Source organism: Miscanthus floridulus, chromosome 6 (genome assembly GCF_019320115.1).
Source record: "Miscanthus floridulus cultivar M001 chromosome 6, ASM1932011v1, whole genome shotgun sequence".
NCBI classification, from domain to species: Eukaryota; Viridiplantae; Streptophyta; class Magnoliopsida; order Poales; family Poaceae; genus Miscanthus; species Miscanthus floridulus.
In genome coordinates, this window is record NC_089585.1 from 121,593,755 (window position 1) to 121,620,251 (window position 26,497).

General features: G+C 48.4%; 5 protein-coding genes and 1 pseudogene across 5 annotated transcripts; 4 read left to right on the forward strand and 2 right to left on the reverse strand.

Moving 5' to 3' along the window:
• The first annotated feature begins 1,374 nt into the window (after window positions 1-1,374).
• LOC136456789 (uncharacterized) lies at window positions 1,375-4,962 on the forward strand. Its single transcript, XM_066456769.1, has 4 exons — window positions 1,375-1,515; window positions 3,186-3,330; window positions 3,419-3,745; window positions 4,039-4,962. Exons 2-4 carry the CDS (start codon window positions 3,187-3,189, stop codon window positions 4,678-4,680), a joined length of 1,113 nt encoding a protein of 370 aa, XP_066312866.1. The 5' UTR covers window positions 1,375-1,515; window position 3,186; the 3' UTR covers window positions 4,681-4,962.
• A 3,784-nt stretch (window positions 4,963-8,746) lies between these two features.
• LOC136459369 (zinc finger protein ZAT8-like) lies at window positions 8,747-9,936 on the forward strand. Its single transcript, XM_066459233.1, has one exon. It carries the CDS (start codon window positions 8,981-8,983, stop codon window positions 9,548-9,550), a length of 570 nt encoding a protein of 189 aa, XP_066315330.1. The 5' UTR covers window positions 8,747-8,980; the 3' UTR covers window positions 9,551-9,936.
• A 2,770-nt stretch (window positions 9,937-12,706) lies between these two features.
• On the reverse strand, window positions 12,707-15,291 carry LOC136459371 (protein SOSEKI 5-like). Its single transcript, XM_066459234.1, has 4 exons — window positions 14,956-15,291; window positions 14,771-14,840; window positions 13,881-14,666; window positions 12,707-13,081 (listed from the first exon to the last, which is right to left on the reverse strand). The coding sequence occupies exons 1-4, from the start codon at window positions 15,176-15,178 to the stop codon at window positions 12,952-12,954; spliced, it is 1,209 nt and encodes a 402-aa protein (XP_066315331.1). The 5' UTR covers window positions 15,179-15,291; the 3' UTR covers window positions 12,707-12,951.
• Window positions 15,292-18,318: 3,027 nt separating this feature from the next.
• On the forward strand, window positions 18,319-21,857 carry LOC136459372 (uncharacterized; annotated as a pseudogene).
• Window positions 21,858-22,197: 340 nt separating this feature from the next.
• LOC136459373 (pentatricopeptide repeat-containing protein At5g42450, mitochondrial-like) lies at window positions 22,198-24,144 on the forward strand. The gene has a single exon (XM_066459235.1). The coding sequence runs from the start codon at window positions 22,747-22,749 to the stop codon at window positions 24,121-24,123; it is 1,377 nt and encodes a 458-aa protein (XP_066315332.1). The 5' UTR covers window positions 22,198-22,746; the 3' UTR covers window positions 24,124-24,144.
• A 1,446-nt stretch (window positions 24,145-25,590) lies between these two features.
• Window positions 25,591-26,294, reverse strand: LOC136459374 (histone H2B.4). Its single transcript, XM_066459236.1, has one exon. The coding sequence runs from the start codon at window positions 26,212-26,214 to the stop codon at window positions 25,801-25,803; it is 414 nt and encodes a 137-aa protein (XP_066315333.1). The 5' UTR covers window positions 26,215-26,294; the 3' UTR covers window positions 25,591-25,800.
• Between the last annotated feature and the right edge of the window lie 203 nt (window positions 26,295-26,497).

Genomic DNA, 26,497 nt, shown 5'->3' on the forward strand with positions numbered 1-26,497 from the left:
TAGCAACCTTATGAGTTTAGCCAAAGCCCTCCCACTCATCTCCATCATTGATTCATCATCCTTGTGAGATTGAGAGAAAATCCAAGTGTATTGCTTGAGTGTTTGCATCTAGAGACACTTGGTGTTTGTGTTTCGTTGCGGGATTCACTTGTTACTCTTGGTGGTTGGCGTCACCTAGACGCTTGGAGCAGCAAGGATCGTTGAGCGGAGGGTGGTGATTGTCTCCGACTTCTATCGTGGTGATTGTGAGGGGTTCTTGACCTTTCCCCGGCGGAGAGCCAAAATGTACTCTAGTGGATTGCTCGTGGCTTGCGTGATCCTCATCTTGTGTTGGTTGTGCGGCACCCTATTGAGGGTTTAGCATATGAAGCCAATTAGCGCGTGAACCTTCAAATGAGTGAATCGCCATAATGAGGAGTAGCTTGCCAGCTAGCAAGTGAACCTCGATAAAAAATCATTGTGTTCATCATTTGATTCTGAGGTGATTGGTCTTCATTGATATTCATTTTTGTGATTGATTGGCCCCTTCCCCGACGCGGTGGTATAAACAAATTGCCCACTCTTTTTACTTTACCGTAAACTAGTTATCAAGCTTTTTAGTGTAGCTAGTTGTGAGAACTTATTAGTTTGGTTAGTGTGGCTCTTTAGCTAGCTTTTGAGAGCACACTAACTTAGTGTAGTGACATAGTTTTTATGTAGATAGAAGCTACATAAGCTAGAATTATGGTAGGTGGCTTGCTATTTTAGTAGGCTAGCGCAACACTTGCTTCGCCTCATAATTATCTAACCGATTTGTTAAGTGTTGTTGTAGAAATTTTTAATAGGCTATTCACCCCTCTAGCCATTAAGACCTTTCAAAGATGGGGCGAGGCCGGCGGTGGAGGCCAAGGCGAGGCTAAGACGAGGACGACGGAGGAGGGCCGCTGGCCGCGGCGCGAGCGGCCAGCCGCGGGGGGAGGGGCGGGGTGGCCGCGGGGTGCGGGCCGTCCGCTGGGGCGCGGCGCGGGGTGGCCTCGGGGGCGCGAGCGGGGGCGGGCACGGCGCAGGCGAGGCGACCGGTGGAATCAAGGACGCGGAGGGCGGCAGCGGCAGAGCTCGGCTCTGGTAGGACGAGAGAGGGAGAGGAAGAGAGGCGCGGAGTTCATAGATATTAAAGGCTCGGCGCCAGAGTGACTGACGTCGAGTTCTGGCGTCGAGCTCACTGTCATGTCATCTATCGTGCACAGGAGCTCGACGCCAGAGACGCTGACGCCGAGCTAAGAGTGCATTTTCTGAATTCTTTCCGCTATGGGTCTATTTGTGTGAAATTAAAAAAAAAAGACTAAAATATAAAAATTTCGGACGCCACGTCGCGTGGCGCAGCAGAGGAGTGTGCCGGCCGCGCGACGCCGAACCGTTCGTGGTGTGCTAACCACGCGACACAAGTACACAACCACTCCTTGATTCCCCTCTCCTCCCTTCCGCATTCGTCTCCCCCAGCCGGTCGGACTTCTCGCGCTCCAAGAACTCGGCGAGGTAACTGCTCTCCACACGCCCTCCCTCTCTCCCTTTCCCGATCTTCTCTCGCCTCTTAGCTCCTCTCGTCGTTGTGAATTAGACCTCCCCCCAACGCCCACCCCCTCAATCCCCAATGATTTTCCACGATGTTCCTCGCGGTGGTTTCCATGATTGATTGATCCGTGGGGATCCAGAAGGCCTCAATTGATATGATCTGGGAGCGATTGGGTTAGAGCCATTAGCGTATTTGGCAAGCGGGCTCCGATTGTCTCGATTTCGCACGGGCAGATCTAGTTGATTTTTCGTACCGTATTCTTTAGGGAATTGCTGGTTTGCCGGGATGTTAAGCAATTCAAGGATCTGCTTGGCTCCGGGCTGGGACTTGGGAGCATGTGGAATGGGGTTAGGTATGCGATTGCTTTTTTTTCCCGATCGATGTTGGACAAGGGCACGCCTTGTTCCCCTTAACACGAGTGACCGGCTAAAGGTCACCTGTTGTGCGTGGTTGTCATGTTTAGCTTGGGTTTCGATCTCCTGATTTGTCAGGATAACATGCTGACACTGGGGGGAATGCTCATACAAGACATCTCTTGCTGCAAAATTGATGGGGATCAACAGATTAGAAATAAGGCGCCAAAGAGAAGGATTAGGTAGGATATGTGAAGAATAATACAACAAATATATCAGTGTAATCTGTATCAAACTCCTGTGTAGGAGTGAGTGCCTTTTGCACTGTCTCCAAAAAAAAAAGTGACCTCATGTATGAAACTTAAATAACTAATCAGTCAATGGTTACACTTTTGGGGCTGATCATGCCTAAAGCATACATCAATTCTGTCATATTATATGGTAATTCTAGGTCCTTCACAAACTGTTTCTGACTTACCGCAGGACCATGGTGCTGCTGTATTTGTTTGTAGATAATAGTAGCATACCTGTTTATGAAATTGCATTGCAGTGTTTAAATCACACTGCAATAACATGTCTACCGAATAGCGTTGCAATGTTTAAAATTACACTGCAATAGGATGTCTTTCTATCCTAACAGATTTCTTTATATATGCATAAAAAAGCTTATATGCTGTCTGTCCATCTAGATAATAACCTTTAGTTCCAGGAAGTTATTAATGCCATATTGTGTAGATCTATGTGTATTCATCTAACATGCCACTGAATGAGTGTTCCTAGGACATTTCACTTTATATGGCCAGTACCACAAAATGTGGTTGCAACCAGTTCTATCGTGATATTTCTCGTGTTCTTGACAAAATTGTTGTATACTTCCTATAAGATACTACAGAATCACAGCTAATGATAAAACAAGAGCGTTCTCTTTTTTCTCGAACATCACTGTATTTCCTTTTCTACTGTCTATAGAGTAAACTAATGTACGCTACTTGCATGCACACCTGCAAACCTTTATTAAATACTAATTATTTTTCCAGTCCTTCATATTTCATTTGTTTGTGTGTTGGGAAGTGATTAGAGTTCTTTCAGTTATCAGGTGACAAAATGGTTATGTTTAATCATGCTGTTATTTTCCTGGCCCTCGGTTATGATTCTTTGAGGCATTCAACTACTTGTAGTATCACTGATGTATATATTAGTATTGATGTTCATCATCCAAGATCAAATACATCCTGCTAGGTCATTACTTGCTAATGTGCATCTGATTTTGCTGTTGTCAGGATGGAAATGTTGTTCGGCAGCTTTCTCAGTGAATCAGCATCATCGCAGAGCCTTTTCAGCCACCCGGATGTTGAGAGGTGCCCATTCCTGAGGAACATCAATGGAGCTACAACCTTTTCCTTCACTTCTGCTTTGCCAGTAGCTGTAAGATCTGCTTACTATGACCTTTTGTTCTAGCAGCGATTAATGTCATCGGTTCATCTGTTCCTTGACAATACAATCTTTTGTGCAGGCCCGAGGAGGCAAGGGTCCAATTTTTGAGGATGGACCAGGTTTTGAGTCAGCATTCAAGCTTTTCCATGGCCGAGATGGAATAATTCCCCTTTCAGAAAGATCATATGTATCTGATGAAAATCACAATGAGAGCATTGATGTCAAGACTGAACCTGCTCTGCCATTTAATCCATTGGCTGCTAGAGCAGCCTCAATAAGTCTATCAGCATTTGGACCATTTGGTTTTGGCTTCTTCAACGGTAAGGGCAAAAGGCAGAACAAGAAGCCCAACAATCTAGATCAGTCCCACCAGAAGCCCAAGACACCAGATCAGTCTTCGATGAAAGTGTGTTCCAACTTCCAGCGCTTCTTTTCTTCATTCTTTGTCTCATTCCATTTGCATCTGATGATACTTTATGGCCATATTATTTGATTCTTTCCATCCTAATATCAACCCAAGTTTCAATGTGTAATGTTAATTATTTTACATTTCATCCAACTCAGAACATTCCTAGTTATCCATTACATTGCTATATCCAAAGGCGAGTGTTGTTGATCAGAAAACAATAGCTATCTTATTCTGCTTGCTCTAATTTATGGGATCAGTGTTCTCATTCTCTTCCATTGGTCTTTTTTCAGCAAAAAGGAGTCAACCCACCATCACATGAGGCATTCAGCGATGAGTGGTTGGAAAATGGCCAGTGCCCACTTGCGCGGTCTTACCGGGCAATGAGTGGTGTTTTGCCCCTTGTCGCCAAGGCTTTACAGCCACCAGCTGGTATGAAGCTGAAGTGCCCACCTGCTGTGATTGCTGTCCGAGCTGCCCTTGCACGAACTGCACTTGTGAAATCCCTGCGACCACAGCCCCTGCCCTCGAAGATGGTAGCCATTGCACTACTGGGGATGGTGGCAAACATCCCTCTTGGGGTGTGGCGGGAGCACACCAAGAAGTTCTCTCCTCAGTGGTTTGCAGCTGTCCATGCCGCTGTTCCGTTCATTGCAATGCTGAGGAAGTCTGTTGTGATGCCCAGGACTGCGATGGCATTCACCATAGCAGCCTCCATTGTTGGCCAGACTATTGGGTCAAGGGCCGAGCGCATCCGTCTAAGGAATCAGGTGGCAAAGGGTACTGGTGATTCTGCAACAAATACTGCTATGTATCCAAACAAGAATGGGCATTGCAGCGACACTGAAGGCAAGGCATGGGATCCTCTTGCGACGAAGATAACGGGCTCAGCTGCTAGGGGTTCTCCTGCACCAACCCCAAGTATGTGCTTCTGATTGTATTATGGGTGTGATTCATGCAAATCTCTGAAGAGATTTTGCCTGAACCAGTTTATTTATCTTATAGTGTCATGTAATTGCCTCGTGTGTCCCTGAAAACTGAGCTGTGCCCATGGAGCGATAAGTGGAATAAGAGGTGCTACCATAATAGTATGGTAGCACTGTTTGCTGTGTTGCTATGGTCGAGATTGATGTATGCGTCTGTAATTTGATGCTGCTGCATTGCTATTTAAAAAACATACCTTGTCTGATTAAAGAAAAAGTCTGCATTGTGTTAAACTTTGAATGAACTGTCATGTGAGCGTTCAGGGAGCTTTGTTGTCTGCATCTATTGCATATATGGTTTGGTTATGTGAATTAAAATTCTATGCTTATTCCTGGGAATTGACATGATACATGGTGTGTTAACTCCCTTGGTTAATGTGTTGTGGCATTTCTCGCTTCTGTAAATCAGCTGAAGCTATCACATATTTTTGAAAAATGGAAGCCCCCCCCCCCCCCCCCCCCCCCCCCCAGCTAAGTCTTATATCATTTGATCAGTTAAAACTTGAAGCTGTCTGTTAGCATGTAATATTTAGAGTCATGAAATGAGGCACATGTCTCGACCCTGAAATAATATAGTTCTGCTGCATTCTGTGAGAATGCTGTCTCTTTTTATGTCTATATATTTAGTTTAAGGCATTATATGTAGGCAGTGAAATACAATTCCTGATCATATGTCAAACACTCAAAGTTGAGAAAGCAACATGCAAATTGCAAAGGCAGCACTGTAATTCTGCTGCCCCTCTGAATTTCCTTCCATTATCAGGGACTTTTTCTGTCTGTTACGTGCAATTAGGTCCGCGCTGAATCTTTCCTGTGTTCATTGTAACAGGTGGATTACGATTTAGTATTTGCTTAGCAAGGGTATGCCTTGGAAACATGGGTTGTTGTGTCTGAACTCTTGACGTACTCCGTCTGAACTGTAGAAGGCACGATCCAACTTCAATCACCCCAATACCCCATTGCTCAGGAGCAACCCGAATGTTTCCTAAGGAGAACTATTACTGCATGCTAGCTGTCTAACATCCATCCGAGCTCAGTCACTCTCCAATGTAGATATGACCTACCTTTATCTCTGCAATGATGCAGATGGTAACTTAATCGTGGCACCAAAACATGCGTCGCAGAAATTCCAGTCGTGTTTATCAGCACAAATCTAGCCGCACAGACCGCAGAAAATGTGGCGCTGCCGCGCTGGTGTGGTAGTGGTAGCTGGACCACCCACGTGTGGAACGTACCCGGACCCGGACGTCTCCGGACCTCCGGTCAAACAGATTTTCCACCAAATCTGTGCTCCTTCCCGAGTTCTGGTTCCCGTCCACCGGCCGCACAAGAAGTGGATGGATACGACCGTCTTTCCTCCCCGAGTCCTGCACATTTCTGCTCCCTTTACCAAGATGGCAAATGGAAACATGGTTACTTTTTGTATGCGTGGGCGTGGCTGCTACTCTCCGGTCATGGGTCATGTTTTTGCATCCAAGCTTCCAAGGACTAGACTTGCAGTGGATGGATCCTAGCGAATGGCGACGTCGCCAAAGCACATTCAGGTCAAGTCGTACTAGTGGGGTGGAACTGAAGGCAGGATTAGGTCCATGTCTCAAAGAGGCCCGACACGTGAACTGCCTCGTGGGCCTTCAGATAGACGGCCCCATCACTAACGCGTCTTCTTTCGGCCTGATCCATCGTCCACCTGAATGATCCGAATTAAAAAAAAAGTCTGAATGAACGCAAATTAGATGTTCAACATGTGTAATCCTCTAATGGAAAGACGGCATGATGAAGCCATGGACAATAGAAAATGACGAGATCCGCATTCTTCTTCCTACCTGTGCTTTTGAATTCCTAGCCCAGATTTTAATTCCGCCCGTGTAGAACGTTGAACCCACCGACGATCACACTCACACGTTTGGGCGCTGTCAAAATCAACACATGAGATGAGAACCGTTAGTTCGCCAAAAAAAAATCCCGGTGAAATTTCTACCTACTCTCTCTCTCTCTGCCTTTCGGAGCACGTAACAGATAATAAAAAAAGGGACTCGCTATGAATTTTAGTTTTCTTTCAGGTGACGGTTATTATATATATTTTATACTAAAATTGCATATTTTGTTCAATGCAATTTCTGTAGACGCAACCTACAATTTTCGGTACCGAGAATAAAAAACCAGTTAGAAAAAATCACAAGCTCAACAAAATCTAATTTATGTTGGCACAAAAAAAAATTAACAATTTACAATTATTTATATAGGAAGACAAGGACAAAAAATAATAATATTTTATACACAAAGATAAATAACAAATTATAAAAGTAACAATTTACTTATACTAGTTGGTGGCATAAAAGTGTTGCCTAAAATCATGTTAAAATTAATGCACCTGAGATATAGGAGGAGTGGAAAAAAGGAACCCTTGAAAAGTTGAAGTCAAATCCGCTCACATGTCGTAGTGTTAGGCCCTTGCTTTTCCTCCTCCCATTATTCCCGAGTTGTAACCACCTGCTGCTTCTCGAGTAACCCTCCCTCCAATCGCAACGAAACAGCCAACTGCTCCATGAGCAGCTACCAGTACCACCAGCCGATCGCGTCAGGCCCGTCCGGATGTACCCTCGCATCGCATCGGCATGCACATCCACATCAAATCTACTGTATAGATGAAAGAGCCCAAGTTGACTCGTACCAGTGTCCAGCTGATCTTCTATCTTCCAGATCCTGTGTGTTCTGAATTCTGACCAAGAAGAGCCAGAGAGAACACTCCACGAACTCGCTTCGCGGACTCGTACTCTCCTTCCGGCCCAAGAAAAAGCGCACGCGATAACCCAGCGAAACGTCAGCCACGAAGCTAGAATTCAACGCCGGTTTTTTTACAAAATCTGCCTGTCGGCTGCCGCACCCGCACGCGCAGGCCAAGTGACGGCGGCTCGTCGTCGGCGCCCGTTGCTTGGCCTCGCCTGCTTCGCGCATCCGTGCATCACAGCTTACGTACGTTACGTCCGCCGCCGCGGCGCGGCCGTGTGGACTCGCGGGTGGCCGCCCGCGGCCGACGCGGTCCGCTCGCCCGCCGCGCACGGAACTAAACCAAACCATGCGGATGCGGTGTTCTGGAGTCTGGAATGGTAAACGCCCATGGATTAGGGGCGCGTTTAGTTCGACAAAGTTTGCACATGCGAACTTTACATAGTGCACAATTCTCCACTGTAGCATTTCGTTTGTATTTGTGAATTATTGTCCAAACATTGACTAATTAGGCTCAAAAGATTCGTCTCACAAAGTTAAAGCAAACTGTACAATTAGTTTTTGATTTCGTTTACATCTAGTACTCCATATATGTACCACAAATTTGATATGACGGGAAATCTTCTTTTTACATAGTATACTTTTGGAGGGGCCAGGTCGCCTCGCGGTTCGTTCGGCCGTCGTCCTGGCTGGGCTCCATGCTCTCCTAGCACCGTGCCGTCTTCTGCCGTGAAGAAATGGTCGCCGCACTTTCGATTCGTCAAGATATGCACGTACACTCACGGAATGAATAGTCAAGAATGGATATGCATGTGTGCAAGCGATCGACGTACGTATGTACGTACACACAATGACACAAGTTGGTCGATGGTGAACAAGTACTCTAACTAACCGATCATCCATACGCGAATGCCGACTGATATATGGCTTCTTCACGAAACTGCATGCCATGGTAAGGTAAGGTGACGTCACATGTATGATACGTTCCCGGCCGTGCACGTACAGTAGATCATCCTGCACTTAGCTGGAAGCGGGCAGTGGAAAGTGCGCAGCCGGTCGCGTAGGTTCGAGTTCCTGCGACGCCGCCATGGCCAGGAATCCAGGATGATCGAGCCATGCCATCTGAACGGGCGAGTGTCCACCGGAAATTAGCTTCTGGACGCGTGGCAAAGCACGCAACACGTAATTAACCATGTGTTCCGATCCGAGGCGCGCGCCATGGGTGACGACGACCAAGTGTGATACGTACGAGTGCGACCGCGTCACGTTTCTTCGTGTCCAAGCCTCATCACATCCAAGCGGCCGCTGGCATGGCCAAGTCCGCACAAGCCCTGACGTGAACGCCTCTATCATCACAGATACCCCTGCCCAGTCATCACACACAAAAACTCTCACAAGCAAGCGCGCTCGACTCCGTTTACATATGAACACGTACGTGCGCGTAACGGTGGAATTTTAGTTCGCTGCTTATACTACAATAATATAAGGAGGAGAATTGAACCGGCAAACGTCGGTTGATCTCTCGATGGTCATGACGCTTACGAGATACGAAGCGGAGGAGAGCAAGGAGATGGAGGGCCTCCGGACGCACGCCGAGGCGCTGCTCACGCTGTCGTCGCCCGTGTCGTCGTCGATAGGCGGCGGCACGCCGTCGTCGGCCGCGGCCCGCAGGGCCATGGCGGCCGAGGGCGTGTTCGAGTGCAAGACGTGCAGCAAGCGCTTCCCGTCGTTCCAGGCGCTCGGCGGGCACCGCACCAGCCACACGCGGCTGCAGGCGCGGATGCTCAGCGACCCTGCGGCGGCAGCGGCAGCGGCCGAGAGGGACAGGGCGCGCGTGCACGAGTGCGCCGTCTGCGGCCTCGAGTTCTCCATGGGCCAGGCGCTCGGCGGGCACATGCGCCGCCACAGGGGCGAGGCGCCGCCACCCGCCGCGCACGACAACCCCGCGGCGCAGACGGACCGGGACATGCCGGACCTCAACTTGCCCCCGTTGGACGACGACGGCATCTGCATCGGCAGCGGCGATGGCCAAGGTCCACAGCAGTCGGATGATGATCGCGGCTCCGAGCCTCAGCTGCTCAACCTGCTTGTATAGCTTAGCGTGCACAAACGGACGCGTGCGTGGTGATTCAGAGTTGTAAATGAATGGTTACATAAATTTTGGAACCAGAACATGAAATGGAATTCTTCGATGACTAGCTTAGTTTCATAGGTTGTTCGTGGATTTAGGGTTTGTTTGGTTCGCCTAGTAGCTACTAAATTTAGTAGTTTTTAGTCACTTTAGTAACTTTTCAACCAAACACTATGACTAAAAGCTACTAAAAGGATTTTAGTCATCTCTAATAACTCTGGAGTTACTAAAAGTGACTAAACCGTTTAGTAGCTACTAAAGTTTAGTAGCTCGAACCAAACACCCCCTTAGTTGTTCTTTTTTCCTTTGTATAAAGCTATTGGTCGGTTCAATTCATTTGTTTGTAAGTAAAATTGTGAATATATTGTTGCGTCAACCACCCAATTGGTGGTTAAGTGAAATAAATTTATAACACACAATTTATCGAAAAAGGGGTAATAACAATCACTTCCAACTAGTTGCTCATGGGAAGTATAGTAAGACAAGAATTCCAGGATGGGGACGAAGCGCTCAAATCGTACAACCAGAGGGGAGTCAATAATTATCTTTGATCGAATCACAAACTAATGACACCCTTCAAGTAAGTTATATCAATAATGATTTGCTTGCACAAGTCTTTACGGGAGAAGAGGTCATGGATGTGATTTTATAGATGGAACACGACAAAGCACTTCAATCCTGATGATTTGCTGAATGTCGTTGGTTTTTTTTAAGTAATACAAGATGATCTTATAGCGTTGTTTAAACATTTACTTCTTTTCAGCTTCAGCTTTGGCTTTATAGCTTTGTTACCAAAAGAAAAGGAACCTATACATATAAAACAATTCCACCCAATTCATCTTATGGATTCTAGCTTCATTTTTTTCCAACCACGTATAAGTTGTAAAAGGGTGTAGCTCGTAAAATTTTAAAGCTACACAAGTTGTGTTCATATATTAGGTAGATACATTATAGGAGGAGTTGGCATTCACCACAAAATCTTACATGAATTGTATAGGAAGCAATTGAATGGTGTTATTCTCAAATTAGATTTTGAGAAAGCACACAAGAAATTAAGTGAAATGGTCCTCTCTTTTTTTTTTTGAGGAAACGAAATGGTCCTCTGTACAACAATATTTACGAATGAAGTCTTTTTTTCATAGAAATGGTGCAGTTCGATTGGGCGGTTTGTTAGAAAACGATGCATGGTTGTTAAAGTGAATAACGATATTGATCATTGCTTCCAAACAAAGGAGGGTCTTCAAAATAATTGGTATGTTAGAAATATACCAACAACAAGAGCAGTGATGGAGCCAAAATATGATTTTTACTTTTTTTAGGGAGGCCAACAGAACAAATTTCTTCAAAGTTTAGTCAAATTCAAAAACTTTCAATAGAATTTGTACGTGCATAGGGGTCTGTGCCCCCTCCCCTCCTCCCCCCTCCCCTATCTCTACCACAGTACCACCGAACAAGAGGTAAGGAGGATGGATAAATCATAGAAGTAGTTCCCCATTTGGGGGACGAGGTATCTCTATCCTTTGTGCACGAGCTGTTTGAATCATGACTTCTTTAAAAATAAGAGTTGTTTAACATAGTTTTATAAATTTGATGCTCTATGTGTATCACGCTTGTATCCTTTTTCTATTCAAGGCCTATTATTAATGTTATTCGAGAATAGATTTACCTCTTTTCAGTAAAAGTAAGATAACCCTATATAGTTGTTTGAAGATTTCCCTCTTTTCAGCTTCAGACTTTGGCTTTATAGCTTTGTTACTAAAAGAAAAGAAACTGAAACATATAAAATGATTCCACCCAATTCATGAAATGGTCCTCCACCCAACAATCTAAAAAAAAAAAAGAATCTGTAGGGGCTTTAGCACCCCCCCCCCCCCCCCCCCCCCCCCCTCCACCACTGAGAAAGAGTTAAGGAGGATGCATAAAACATAGAAGTAGTTCCTCATTTGGGGAATGAGGTCTCTCTATTGAAAATTAGTGACAAAGATTGGAAAGAAGGAAAAGATAAATATCGAAGCAAGCTTAGCTTTTGCTCTTTGAAGTAAAGCTGTCATTCGATTGCAATTCATTTGTTGTATGTAAACTTACTGATCTGACAGCTTGTTGCGTCAATTGGTGGTTTAGTGAAATTTCTCGTTTTTGCTAGCATCTCTCCTCTAGTTAGTGCCGCCCCGTGAAACGTTTCCCATGCAAAACTCGCAGCAAGGCTGGTTCCTCGTCGAATTTGTGATCAGGTTTGTTCGCAAAAAAAAAATTGTGATCAGGTTACCGGGTCTTCATAAAACTCAAACAAAAATGTGATGTGATGAAGTTCATCCAGACTATTTGGGAAAAAAAAAGTTCATCCAGACTTCCAGAGAGCCGAAAAGTACAACCTCCTTAAAACTGGCCCATTCCAGGTTTCAGGGAATCTGTACCGGCCCAACCATTGGTCCTGGAATAGCTCGGCCGAACGTTTTAAGCTCTGGGTTTCGCAGGAACTTGTTGCAACTTGGAAGCCACAAGCCACAGCACTGGTGACGCTCTCGACTTGTCACTCATATGCCACGTCTTCCCCAAGATTGCCACCATTGTAAGCTAGTAGTACTGTACTTACTAATCACGTTTTGCACACTACTACAGCCCAAATATCAGTCAGGAAAGAGATCGATGTGAGAGGAAATGGATCAGGCTTCAGGATGAGAGAGCTGATCACATCATCGTGGGGACCGTGCTAGCTAGTTTGTAGGCAGAAAAATTGTAAGGTGAAGTAGTAGTAGCAGGGACAGAACTGTCTGATCATCAGCTTATTCTTTTTGCCACTCTGCACCAAAAATTTACCGCCTCACTGAAGAACCTCTCCCCAGGGAAATGAAGTGACAATCGAGTAGTCCTGCTTTGCCCAGATTCTAGTACTGGGGACTCCGGGAGGAATCTGAGGACGGGAAGTAATAATAGCATAACTCATCGGCACCGTGTTACCATGTACTACATCCATCACGATTCTCAGTATTCACGCAGCAGCACGGCCCGGGCTCATCACGCGTATACGGTACAGTACGTGAACACGCGAAGAATAGTTTTAAACCCACTAGCAGAAGAGAATCAGATCACTAGACAGTAAAAAGTTCAGACAACGAGGCAGACAGAACACGTATTAACATGAAAGTGGTAGCTCTCACGGAAATCACAGGCATATTCAGCAATCAGCATCTAACAAGCAGACGGCATCAAACTGGACTACTGGACACTTATCTACTGTTCCCGACGCAAGAAAGAAGGCACATAGGCCGGCGCCACGCCAGGTCGCCGTTTTCCGGCGGGACCAGCTAAAGCCCATCGGTCGCCGTTTTCCGGCGGGACCAGCTAAAGCAACGAAGACGCCCACGTCATCCCTTATTATTCCCCTGCGCGCTGCAGGAGATGACCAGGTAGCCGTCTTTCTTGCCCTTGGGCTTCCGTGGGATGCAGCGGTCATGCAGGTCCCCGGCCTCCTTTGCCAGCTCCAGCTTTATCACCCTGCCATGTACTCATCGTATTCAGTATTCAACACGGCTCAGATCATATAATCATCATATCACTATCTCATCATCACTATTCTCGTACGTCGCACATGGCAGTAGTGTAGGGGTATGTACAATTTCTTATTTCTAGGCACTCGTAAATGATGCAGGTTGTTCAGACCCCGATTGCGATCACTGCTTCAAAGCAAAGGTTTGAAATGCCTGACAAAGCCTGCTGTTACAAGCTCACATCAGTCTTCAGGGTTACTCTTTCAAAGAACGAACCGTGCAGTAGTAACCAGTTTATGAGTAGCTTCACACTAATCCTTCTGAAACGTAGAGCGTGCGCGCGCCAAAAGCGGCTCAGGGATTTGGGTGCGCCCGAGCCTGCCCAGCTCGGCAGCTCGCACGGAACAGGAGCAAGTCCCGGCCAAGAATTGAAGTCCCGGCCGTTCCTTCCTGACGAAATTCTCTACCCCGTCCTAGCGATCAGTGCCGTGGTGCCTGGTGCGCGACAGCTCCGCGAGACCTACTTCTATTTATGGAGGTGGCCACTACTCGGGCGTATCTTGCGCGTACGGCAATGGCGTGGTGGGTTCAGCTGCGGCCATGGGCGAGCCAGAGCCTTAACTCCCCCCCGACTAGGACAGCCTGGTTGGTTCAATGTAACAGTGGCAGCTCATCCTTACTCCTGGGCGGCATATGACTATGAGCGAGAGAGGCGTCTCGCGTAAGCGACGGATCAGTCTCCGGCGCCTGCCGCTCGCGCCGTCGCGCCATTGATTGCGAGAGGGATGGGTCTCGTTGTTCCTTACCTCTCCGCGTTGTACGACGACGACCGCCGGAGAACGGCCAGGTCCTGGGACGTCACGTCGTTGGCCGGCGAGCGCTTTGCGGTCTCGATGATGCTCCCGCTGAAGTACTCCTTGTCCTCCACGATCTTGGCGCGGTACGACGGTAGCTCCACGGCCGCGGACGCCGGCGGGCGGGGCGGGCGGGCGCTGCCGCGGTGGTGGTGATTGTGGTGGTGCGCGCGCGGCATCACCGGGGAGGCGCGCGCGTCCCGCACGGACACGGACCCGCACGAGATGAGCTGCATGAGCACGGACGACGCCCTGGCCCGGCCGCTGCCGCTGACGGCCGCCACGACGCGCCCGTCCGCCTTGATCAGCGCCTCCAGCGTCTCGGGGCTCGTCGACGCCGTCGGCGGCGACGTCTCCGCCCTGCTCAGCTCCTCCTGCGCGGCGGGAGCCAGGAGGCGCCTGTGGTGACTGCGGCTGTCCTCGGTCTGCGTCGCTGCGTCCGCCGCGCGCTCCTCGCCCTTGTACACCACGTACTCGCCAAGGTCAGCCGCGCCGCATGCGCTGGCGCTCTTCATCCGGTGCGCCGGCCTGCCGTGCGCCTCCCACCTGGCAGAGGACGAGGACGTGGGCGTCTCCTGAGAGCCGGAGGACGACGAGGACGCGGCCGCCGCGTCGAGCAGCGCCGGCGGCACCGGGTGCAGGCGCTCGGTGCCCTTGAGCACGTACTCCCGGCCGACCACCGGGTGGATGTAATCGTCGTCCGCCAGGTCGTGCCACACGAAGCCGTTCCGGTAGCTCCTGCGTTGCAGCGAAATCGCGAGGAACGCATGTCACGGCGTGGTGGGTGCACCACTAGTTTGCACTTTGCAGCATTGACCAAAACGAGAGAAGACGCCCCGAACCTCTTGGACGCCCATGAGTACATGCGCGCCATCCCTTTTCCTCTCAGCGCGTCGAGCCGGTCGATCACATCTGCGCGCACAAACGCAACGGCAACACAGAGCAGAACGCTGAGCGCCATTACAGCGGAAGGCAAAATGCGACGAGATCACGAGAAGCTGGCGCAAGGAAAGCATTCGTATCGTACCCCGGAGGTAGAGGCCGTCGGGGCAGGAGAGCGCGACCTCCATGAAGTGCGGGTGCTCGAGGTGCCCGTTCCTCGCCAGGTAGTAGACGACCGCCGCCCTCGCCGGGCGCAGCCTGGGCGGCCTTGGCGGCGCGGCCATCTCGGGGCTCCTGGGCTCCTGCTCCCGCCACTGCAGCCTCGCCTGCTCCGCTCTCGCCCTGCTGCCCGCCACCACCACCGCCATGCTTACCAAACCGCCGCGCTCTTTGTCGCTGGCGCCGTCTCGTCGATGGAGTACTAGCTTAGCTAGCGAGCTCGTAGCGTTTAAATGGCGCGAGTGCGACACAAGGGAAGGTGCAAAAGAAAGGGCTCAGAGTCAGAGGCGCAGCGCACACACTGTGATGCAGGCATTGAAATCGTGCTAGGACCAGCTTGCACTGCAACCGTAGCGATGTGTCACTGTGTGTGGCTTGGTGTACACTAACCGAAGTGAAACTGTGGAGCCTGTGATTGTGAAAGGCAACTGAGAAAAAAAAAAGATTGGTAGAAAACTCTGCCTGATCTTGTTGTTTTCTCCTTGGTTCCTCTATGGCTCTTGAGGTCAACTAGCTGCTGGAGCAGTGCATTTTTGTATGGCAGGCAGACCGTCCTTGTGCGTTAATTGCTGCTATGATGGGAAGTGCCGCTGCTAGTACTTATTAACAGGAGCTTAATTACTGTCGGTGTTGACTAGCTAACGAGGCTTGCCGGGTTGCAAAGGCTTCTAGGATGGTGAAAAAAATGGCAGCTGGTTTAGCGCTGCCAACGAGTACTACAGAGCAATTTGTTTTAACTTGCGCCTTTGACTCACGAGGCCCACACCAGGCACACAACGCCTGGGGCATGGCGAATCGACGCTGACCAGACGCGCCGGCGAGTCCAAGCTCCAAGGCCAGGAAAGATGGCAGTCCCTGCTGGTCCAAGACCAAGGCCTCTCCATCGCACTGTAAAAAGTGTGTAGTACCTCATACTCCGGACCGTTCCAAGTTTCCAACGATTTGTTTACTGGCTCTACGTTCTGCTTTAATGTCTGATGCGTGTCTGCGCTGCGCATACAAAAATGATCTTGTGCTGTACATCATCAGCCTCTTCGCTGGGTTGTATTTGACTTATAAGTCATAATTTATCAGTTAACGAATAATTTTTTTTTTCATCAAATCAGCCAACAGTACTTTTAGCCATGATTTATAAGTCAAACCAGCCAAACAAACAGGGCTCATGTGAGTGGATCGAGTAAGGGTGTACCGCGCTGATGTTGGTAACATTTGGAAGCATTTGCGTGCAGGGGAAGGCTGCAATCCCTGTCCTGCCCACTTGGGGCCTCCGAGTTCCAACCCGCTGCTCTGCGTATGCATGCATGGGAGAAGATGGGACAAGTATACTAATCCGAGCCACGTGAGAGGGGATGAGGGGCCACCACAGACCCACGTTTAGGCTAATCAAAGCCGTTTAGGATTGGGCCCCCGGTGCCCAGTGGCCCACCTCTCAGCGGCTCCCTGGGCAGTTGAAATCACACCGGAAAATTTGAGTATTTACTGGCGCAGGGGACAGGCGGTGAGGACAAGCGGGAGGCTCCACCGGCTACGGGATGAGACGAGACGGCAATGCCGCTCCAGGTGCGGAAAGCGAGAGCGCACGACGGGCGGGCGGCGACACCGGGGAGGGCAGGCCGCAGCTACCGGGGCGCGCGGGGGATCGCGACTGCGTTTGACCCACGGAGACGGAGACGAACGGGACTGGGCGGTGCGGACTGCGGAGCAGACGCGCGGCCACCGCGCTGGGCCGTTCGGGCGTCGAGATCCGCGCGCGGCTCGTCGCGCTGCTCTCCCGCGTGTGGTGTGAGCTTGTTTTCGCCTTTTTACAGCAATTCCTCGTCTTTACCGCGCCCCGGTAAGCGTAGCGCACTGATTAACCGCCGTGGCTACTCGAGCTTTCGGTCAGGCGAGCCATCGATGGCTCGCGTTCACGCAGCCGGTCCGGTATCCTGCATTCCTGTCCAGAGGCTCATCGTACTGGACGCCGACGCGTGTTTCTTCTTTAATTTGGAATGGCGGATTCGGCGGAGCCAACGATGCTTGGCAGAAAAATACAGGTACTCCTGCCTTACCTGGCATGCGATTTATTAGAGCTTCGGGAAAAAAAAGTCCACATCCGTCTCCAAGCGAAGGAAAACAAACACCAGAGTTATTGTTTATTATTGCGGTGCGTTGGTGAGACCTGCTAAAGCTGGAAGCTTGTGGCGCGCGTCTGCAAACCGAGCAGCAGTGCACGCGTCGGAGACATGCAACGGGTCGTCCGATCTTTGCTAGAGTTTAAGAGCAGCAGAAACCGACGAGGCCTCAGATCAGCCCGAACAGAGCTGGAGTCGTGCACCGTCGTACTCCCGAAAAAACGCAATTTTAACTTAAATTCTCAACAACGTGTCCACATTTAAAGCAAGAATTGTGTTTTTTTTTCATGGAGGGAGTAGAGCTCGATCGAATCTCCAGGGTCACGGAGAGTGTACTCTAGCCTCTGATCCGTTTGCTTTCTGCTGCTGCGTGCCTTTTCTTCACGTACCGCGTCGGTCCAGCGCACGCCGCAGTGAAGAGAGAGGACGGGAGGGAGAGAGAAAATTACAAAAATGACATTTGAAAGATGGACTCCTTAATATGATGATATATTATGATGATATGGATGGATGATAAGTAGATCCATCTATGTCTATAAATATAAGTCCAGTGTTAAATCTGCAAACGATCAATATTTTGACTCTATTTTTGCAAATCGTCCGGATGGGAATGGGATCGGTTTTCTTCGATGCGATCCGGTACAGCAGTTGCAGAGAACATGCGTCGGCCGCACACCGTTGTAGCAGGAGATCATGGCCTTATTTAGTTGGATGAAATTTATGAATTTGGCTTCGTATTTATTTAGCAATTAGTATTCAATCATGGACTAATTAGGCTCAAAACGTTCGTCTCGCGATTTTCAACCAAACTGTGCAATTAGTTTTTTTTCGTCTACGTTTAATGCTCTATGCACGTATCGTAAGATTTGATGTGATGACTACTATAGCACTTTTTTGGAAAACTTTTTGCGTGGAGGTTCGGACGTTGGACGGGACAGCAAGCGAACTACTCTACTCCAGTACCGTGTTGCGTTGAGAGCACCCAACGCCTTTTCTGCTTGTCCTGTTTGGGCCAAGTGGTCTACACAAACCGCGTATAGCTGACAGAGGCCCAAAGGCCGAAACGCACTAGGACTGATGGGTGAAGTGAGTGAAGGCCCATGAGGCCCCATCCAAACAGCGGTCATCAGGCCGGTTCGACCCATGAGTCGAACGGCAGTCGAGCCCAGCGAGATCGCACAGAGTTCCGTCCGCACCGAGCCGGCTCGCAAACCCCTCACAACCCTCGCCGTCGCCGGCTGCTCGCCTGCTCCTCCTTCCCGCCGTCGCCATGGGTAAATTCCGCAAGCTTGGCCGCGATTACTCCCACCGCCTCTCCCTGCTCAGGTCTTGCTTTTAACCCGCATCAACGCCTCTATCCTATGGCTCTAGCCTCTACGTTGCCTTGCCCGCTAACCTCTGGATTTGTCTCCTCGGCAGGACGATGGTGTCGCAGCTGGTGAAGCACGAGCGCATCGAGACCACCCTCGCCAAGGTACTTTATTTCCCATACCGGTGTTTCTTCGAGCAGGGGCCTGTGGTGGCGCGGGCAGGATTTGTGTTCCAGGAGGGGTGATCGTTGAATGCGTTTCCTTTGCCGTGGTTCGTTTCAGGCGAAGGAGGTCCGGCGGAAGGCGGATCAGATGGTGCAGCTAGGGAAGGAGGTAATTGGAACACAAGTCCCCTGATGCTAATTAAATTCCTGCGTGAAATATCGGGGCATTTCGTGGTAACCATGAATCTATGCAGGGCAGTGGCTGTAAACAACCTAGCAATCATTTTTGCGAAGTATGCGCATAGGTTAGAAGTATTTGTAAGAAAGAAATCAGTGTTCCTATATTTGGCCGCTGCTTCTTCTCAGCGGCCGGTAGGATTCACCTCTACAATTCAGATGAGATACTTCTCCACATGGCCTGTATGCATTGCTGCCTGAATTGGAGCTGGACACTATTGGCCACTGATTGTCTGATTACCACTTCAGAAATAATGCTTCCTGTCTATTTATTTGACACTCTGATTCATTGAAATCTCAATGGACACTTATAAGTAGTTTCTTTCCAGCTCTTTTTAAGCAAAGCAAAGTTTTAAGCAATCAGACCAACACCTTTGTTTTAATCGAGTATGCAGACCAGCATCTTTGTTTCTGGCACGGAACTTAGCATCTTTTGTTGTCAATGCTAATTTGTAATAAAGGATCCAATAACCCTAACATCCTAGGACCCATTTGGCATGGCTCCAGATTCTGATTCACTTTGGAAGTTATTCAAATTCACCCTGAAATAGCGGCGGAGCGTGGTGATTAAACAAGGAGGAAACCAAATTGTTGAGTACAAATCAATATATAGAAACATTTTACCGCTTCAGTCTAGTTTTCTTAATACCTTCTCTTATTAGAAATTAGTAATTGTCTTCAGCAAAGAAAACATAGCATTCTATCAAGTACTAGCCTTACTGCCCAGGTTCACCTCCAGGAGGCTCCCCCAGTGCCCTGAACGTGTTTCTTTGATTAATCAATTCAGCTGTGCAATCGTTTGAATAGCTGGTTGGGTTCTAATTCTTAAAAGAGAGGATAAATTGACCGCATTCCTTCTGCATCTGTGCGAAGGGTGGCAACAAATTGAATTGATTCATTGGCTGTATGGGAGGCCTCAGTGGGCACCAGGGTTCCTCATTGTGAAGGGCAAGCATGGCGTGGAAGGGAACTCAGTGCAGAGGGCAAGCTTGCCTTGCATGGGAGCTCAACATGGAGGGCAAGCTCGGCGTGGGAGAGATCAGTGTGGAGGGAAAGCTTGCTGTGAAAGAGAGCTCAGCATGGAGGGCAAGCTTGCCATCAAGGAGGAGCTTGGCACGGAGGAGAGATGGGACCGGGATCTCAGCATGAAGGGCGAGCTTGACCCCGACAGGGAGCTCACATCCGAGGACGAGCTTCCCACCAATGGGGAGCTCAGCGCCAAGGAGAGCCAACCGTAGCGACAGGGGATAATGCAGTTGGTGAAACAGTTTGATTAGTCGCACGTGAAATGAGGTTTTGATTGACTTGCCTCACGTGTGCAAAATGGCGAATCAATTCACTGTGATTCCCACATGGAGCCGACGGAAGAAAAGGCATTTGACGGGGATTTGCTGGTTTCTTAAAGGAATCAGCGGCAAGAATCTGTGTCAAAGGAGCCCTTAGTCATGGATTAAACTTTTTTGTGGACACCCAGTAGTCCTAGATATGTTATTCTTTTGTCAGAACCAGAAAAAAAATGTCCCAGAGGTGTATGCAATAGGCATATGATTTAGAGCCCTATGCCCTTCCTTAGAAGCTTATTTGCAACTGAAACTTATTTTTTTCTGGCCTGGGTCTTGTTTTGATTTTTGGTGACTTGATGTCTTGAAGCCAACAATGCAGAAACTTATATCATATATTGACACGATATGTAGGGTACTGAGCATGCAGCAAGACGTGCTGCTGCGTTTGTTCGGGGTGATGATGTCGTTCATAAGCTATTCACTGAGCTGGCCTACCGCTACAGGTAATCTGTTTTACCTGCACATGGATTCACACAATTTACAGTATCTGCATTCGATTTGTGACTAGCCCTATTTCAGAATTGGTGTGATGTTGTGATTTTGATGTCTGAAATAGGCAATAAGGCATAAGGAGAACAACTACAGTACAATATTTAATGTATATTCCAGAACCTTAGTTCTAGCAATAATATGAAGATTTTGGCATTAAAAACTTTTACTATTCATCTAAAAGTTGTATAATGATTTGTATGATAACACAAATGTGAAAAGTAGAATAGAATGCCATGTATTTGGAAGCAGAGTGGATTGGAACTAATTGTATATTCTTATATTCCAGAGATCGAGCTGGCGGATACACAAGAATGTTAAGAACCAAGATACGTACTGGTGATGCTTCAACAATGGCATACATCGAGTAACATTCTTTATCTATTTCTTGGAGACCGACTTTACCCATACAGTTTCTCACAGGGTGTTATAGTTTGGTGCTTGTTGCAAGTTCATTGTTCCTTGGTACTTCCTTTAGTGAAAGGAGCTGAGTATATATTTCTAGCCAAGTACACCCTCTGTTTTTAAATATATGACGTTTAGGACAAGCTAATTAGTTTATTTTAGCTTGTCCTAAACGTCATATATTTAAAAAATGGAGGGAGTAATTGGCTTTGCTTGACATTGTTACATTCAAATAGTTCAATATGAGTCAGACTGCAGAACCCGTCAAATGACATATAGCAGATTCCTTGTAGTCATGTATTTATCCGTTATGTCATATGCAGGTTCGTGGACAGGGAGAATGAGCTTCGAGAGCCCAAACCAGCAACACCGCCCCCGCGTCAACGAGTTCCTCTTGATCCATGGACCAAGTCACGTGCTAGCCAACAATGGGCAGGACCTAAAATCACCAAAGACCTCGGAATCAGACGGCTTATGAGCTAGTGTATCTATGTTCCATAGAAAGTTTCAGCTATTTTGCTTAAGTCGCAGGAGATTTTTTTTTTCTCTGGAGATAACTGCCGATAGAATAATTCAAACTTTATTGTCATATTGTATGCTTCATTGCTTCTAATTCATCAATTGAAGATTGCAAGGCTGTCCACAGAGGACGTTTGGAACGAGCGAGATGTATCTCTGTTTTGCTTATTGCAGTTGTAACAGATGTAACTACAGATTACGATTCGTGTATGCATCAATCCACCAATCCTGTGTCCGTGGATCGTTATCGCAGTTTCGTTTCTGATTCTGTCTTTCACCATTGATAGACCTCAACTGTAGTTTGTTGGGTTGTTTTTGCTTCTGTGCTCCTGATCGCAGTTTACCGGCGTCAGATTTAGATCGAACTGTGGACGTGAGGTAATCAAATACGCAGTTTACGGGCGTCAGTATATCCTACTCTGCCCAATCCCACTGGGATATACTGCAGTGCTTAGTTTGAGTATGGGACCATGCAATAAGCAATGAGCCACTGATCAGTTTAAAAGATTTATGATATAAATAAATGAGCCATAAGAAACACAGAAACCCAATACAGAACAGATTGAAACCAGCACCAACTATTTGACTGATGCAAAAGAGTCTGTTCCAATAGAGAACAGATTGAAACCACCATGATATTATTCATTATTGCATATATTTTACCAGAACTGTGAAGACCGCTGTCTGCACATCAACGCCATTAGCATTTCAAGCACTTGAGGAGGGGCGTGTTCTGCTTTACCGGCGTACTCGCGCACAAACTGCCGAGGGCCTCCGCGGCGTGCAGCCCCCACCCCTTGTGCAGGTGGCACGACGCGTAGCCGCACAGCGACGCCACGCTGAGTCCGCCGGTTCCAACACGAGGGCGCACACGCGCAGCCGTCGCCGCACTCCCTGAGGCTCCCCAATCCCCATCCGGGCCTCCAAGCCCGGGCCCGCTGGGTCGGCCTCCACATCGGCGCACGCGCACTGGGTACCGCCGCACTCCGCCGCGGCGCAGCCGCACCCAGTACGTGTACGACGAAATCCTGACGGGCTCCCCATCACCCCTGGCGCAACTCATCATGTGGTAGTCGTGCGGCGCCCAGTGCCCACGACGGACTGCCCTGTCACTCGCGCGCAACTTGCTCGACGGAATGCCGCACCGGGACGTCGTCTCAGCCACGGCCGCCATCGGCGCGCTCACCCGCCGCGGCCGACACCGCGACGCCCTGGCACTGTTTTCCCAAGTGCTCGCCGACGGCGTCGCGCCCAACGAGTTCACCTTCGGCACCGTCCTGCGCTCGGCCACCTCTCTTCGAGCACCGCGCGTCGGTGTGCAGCTCCACGCCTGCGCTGCTAAGCTCGGCCTCTGCTCCAACGTCTTCGTCGGCAGCGCCCTCCTCGACCACTATGCGAAGATGGGCGCCATGAGGGAGGCCCAGGGCGCGCTCGATGACACCTGTGACCCGAATGTGGTGTCCTACACCGCCCTCATTGCCGGTTTGCTGAAGAATGGAATGTTTGATGAAGCAGACCGATTGTTCCGGCGCATGCCAGAGAGGAACGTGGTCTCCTGGAACGCGATGATCGGCGGGTGCAGTCAAGCCGGTCTCAGTGAGGAGGCTATCAATCTGTTCCTGAAAATGTGTCGAGGAGGCATCACACCGAATGAAAGCACCTTCCCCTGCGTGCTCACTTCTGTTGCCAATGCAGGGGCACTTGGCGTTGGCAGAAGCGTTCATGCATCAGCCATCAAGTTCTTGGGCAAGCTTGACGTTTATATAGGTAATTCTCTTGTGAGCTTCTATGCCAGGTGCGGTAGCTTGGAGGACAGTGTTTTGGCTTTCAAAAAGATTAATCGGAAAAACGTGGTCTCGTGGAATGCACTGATCTGCGGGTTTGCACAGAACGGGAAGGGAGAGGAGGCTTTGGATGCTTACAGGTTGATGAGAGCAACGGGCCTCAAGCCAGATAATGTCACTCTTCTCGGCTTGCTGTTTGGTTGCAACCATGCTGGTCTGGTTGATGAAGGTTATGCATTGTTCAAGACCGCAGAGATGGAGCAACCCGGCATACTGAAACCTGAGCATTATGCTTGTGTGGTTGATCTACTATCTCGTGCCAAGCGGTTCGACGATGCCAAGAGGTTTCTTGAGGAGCTCCCCTTTGAGCCAGGCATTGGGTTCTGGAAGGCTTTGGTAGGGGGCTGTCAGATTCACTGGAACAGGGAGCTGGCTGAGAGTGTTGCAAAGCGCATTCATGCATTGGATCCAAAGGACACATCTTCCTACATTCTTCTGTCAAATGTTTACTCTGCATCAGGAAGCTGGCAAAGTGTGTCTACGATCAGGAGGGAGATTAAGGAGAAGGGGCTGAAGAGAATCACCGGCTGTAGTTGGATTGAGGTCCAGGACAAGGTCCATGTCTTCTCCAATGGAGACTTTAGGCATCATCAGAGTGATGAAATTTATTCGATGCTTGAAGCATGTTTTTATTCCATGGAAGATGAACGTGATTACTCAATTGTGTGATAGTAATAACAAATGAGTATCCAAGAGAGGTTATTGGTAAATGTGTTTACTTGTCATCGTCTTTTTTTGAACTTAGGCTATGTTTAGTTCGTGAAATTTGGGAATTTGGCTATTGTAGCACTTTTCGTTTTTATTTGACAATTAGTGTTCAATCATAGACTAATTAGGCTCAAAACGTTCGTCTCGCGATTTCCAACCAAACTGTGCGATTAGTTTTTTTTCATCTACATTTAATGCTCCATGCACGTATCGCAAGATTCGATGTAATGGCTACTGTAGCACTTTTTGGGAACTAAACACAGCCTTAGTACATGAGGAACACACCAGACCGGACTGCACTCCATCAATTCTTGCTGGAAGAATGAATAATCAGATTTCAGCCTTCATCAATGCATTGAGCTAGCAGCAATAATAAGGGGATGTTTGGTTCTTTAGTCGCTCCTAAAATTCATGTCACATCAAATGTTTAGATACTAATAAAGAGCATTAAATATAGATTAATTACAAAACCAATTATATAGATGAAGGCTAATTTGCGAGACGATTTTTTTAAACCTAATTACTCTGTCATTAGCAATATTTACTGTAGCACTACGTGGTCAAATCATGACCTAATTAGACTTAAAAGATTCGTCTCACAAATTAGTCGCAAGTTGTGGAATTAGTTTTGTAATTAGTCTATATTTAATACTTCATGTATGTATCAAATATTCAATGTGATAAGAATTTTAAGAGCGACTACAAACATGACCTAAAAGTCCCTTCCTCAATCCCAACAGCAAAGGAAACCTGCAAGTAAGACTGTGTTTAGTTCCCAAAAACTTTCCCAAAAAGTGCTACAGTAGCCATCACATCGAATCTTGTCATACATGCATGGAGCATTAAATGTAAACAAAAAAAAAACTAATTGCACAGTTTGGTTGGAAATCGCGAGACGAATATTTTAAGCCTAATTAGTCCATGATTGAACACTAATTGCTAAATAAAAACGAAAATGCTACGGTAGCCAAATTTTCAAATTTCACGAACTAAGGCTGTATTTAGTTCCCAAAAAGTGCTACACACAGCCTAACTGTCCTAAAGACGATGAGCCTCCCCAGTCAGGTGCATGGTGCCACAAATCGTCCAAACTCCGAAAACAACACAAAGCTTCATATCATTTTCTTGCAATTTGTGATGATAAATTCAGTTAGAAGTCCATGAGCACAAATTAATTTGTCCGGATGTGAATACTGAAAACTGGCCAAGGCAAACATTGCCACAAATCAGGCGATCAGATTTCTGACAAATATTGTTTACCCATAAACCCCTGAACACATTGCATCGTCCAGGAGATTGTTTTAACCCCAGGCAATCCCAAGCAAATATTGGCGCCAAATATAGTATGAGATGTAAAAACCGTGGCGGTTGTCGCAAATTTAAACAGCACCGCATGCAAAAATCGTACCAAAATTGACAACCTCAAGATTTGAAGCAAATCATATTAGCATATTGCAATATACTAGAAACTTCCACAAGGGTAACTGATTATCATTCTGCAGATACAACAAATTCCACAAGGGTAACTGATTATCATTCTGCAGATACAACAAATTCTACATTGTTCCACGAGCAACCTAGCACTGGCCTAAACACACGAGGAAACGAAACAGGACCGTAGCACCGTGCCGCAGCAACCTAAGAGGAAGTAAACTTGGTAACAGCCTTGGTGCCCTCGGAGACGGCGTGCTTGGCGAGCTCGCCGGGGAGGACGAGGCGCACCGAGGTCTGGATCTCCCGGGAGGTGATGGTGGGCTTCTTGTTGTAGCGGGCGAGCTTGGCGGCCTCGGCGGCGAGCTTCTCGAAGATGTCGTTGATGAAGGAGTTCATGATGGACATGGCCTTGGACGAGATACCAATGTCCGGGTGCACCTGCTTGAGCACCTTGAAGATGTAGATCTTGTACGTCTCGACGCTCTTCTTGGCCTTCTTCTTCCCTTTCTTCTCGCCGCCTTCCTTGCCGGGCACGCGCTTCTCCGCCCTGGGCTTCTTCTCGGCCTTCTCCTCCGCCGGCTTCTTCTCGGCGGGCTTCTTCTCGGCCTTGGGAGCCATCAGGAATCGATCAAATGGAGCGGCAAACGCGAGGTGGGAAGCGGCGGATTTGGAATTTGTTGAGTGCTCGTGGCTTTTGGCTGTGTGCTCTGGATGGAGGATGCGGTGGGATTATATAGAAAGGTGAGGCGGGACGTGATTGGTGGAAGCGGTGGCGGCGCGGATCGCTGAGATGGCGGTCTCTGAGGCGTTGGATGCGCGGTACGGCTGGGATTTCAGCGCGCGGGGGTGCTTTGGCGTGGGGACGCGTGATGCCCCGGATCCGGGTGGTTTTGGCGGGGGT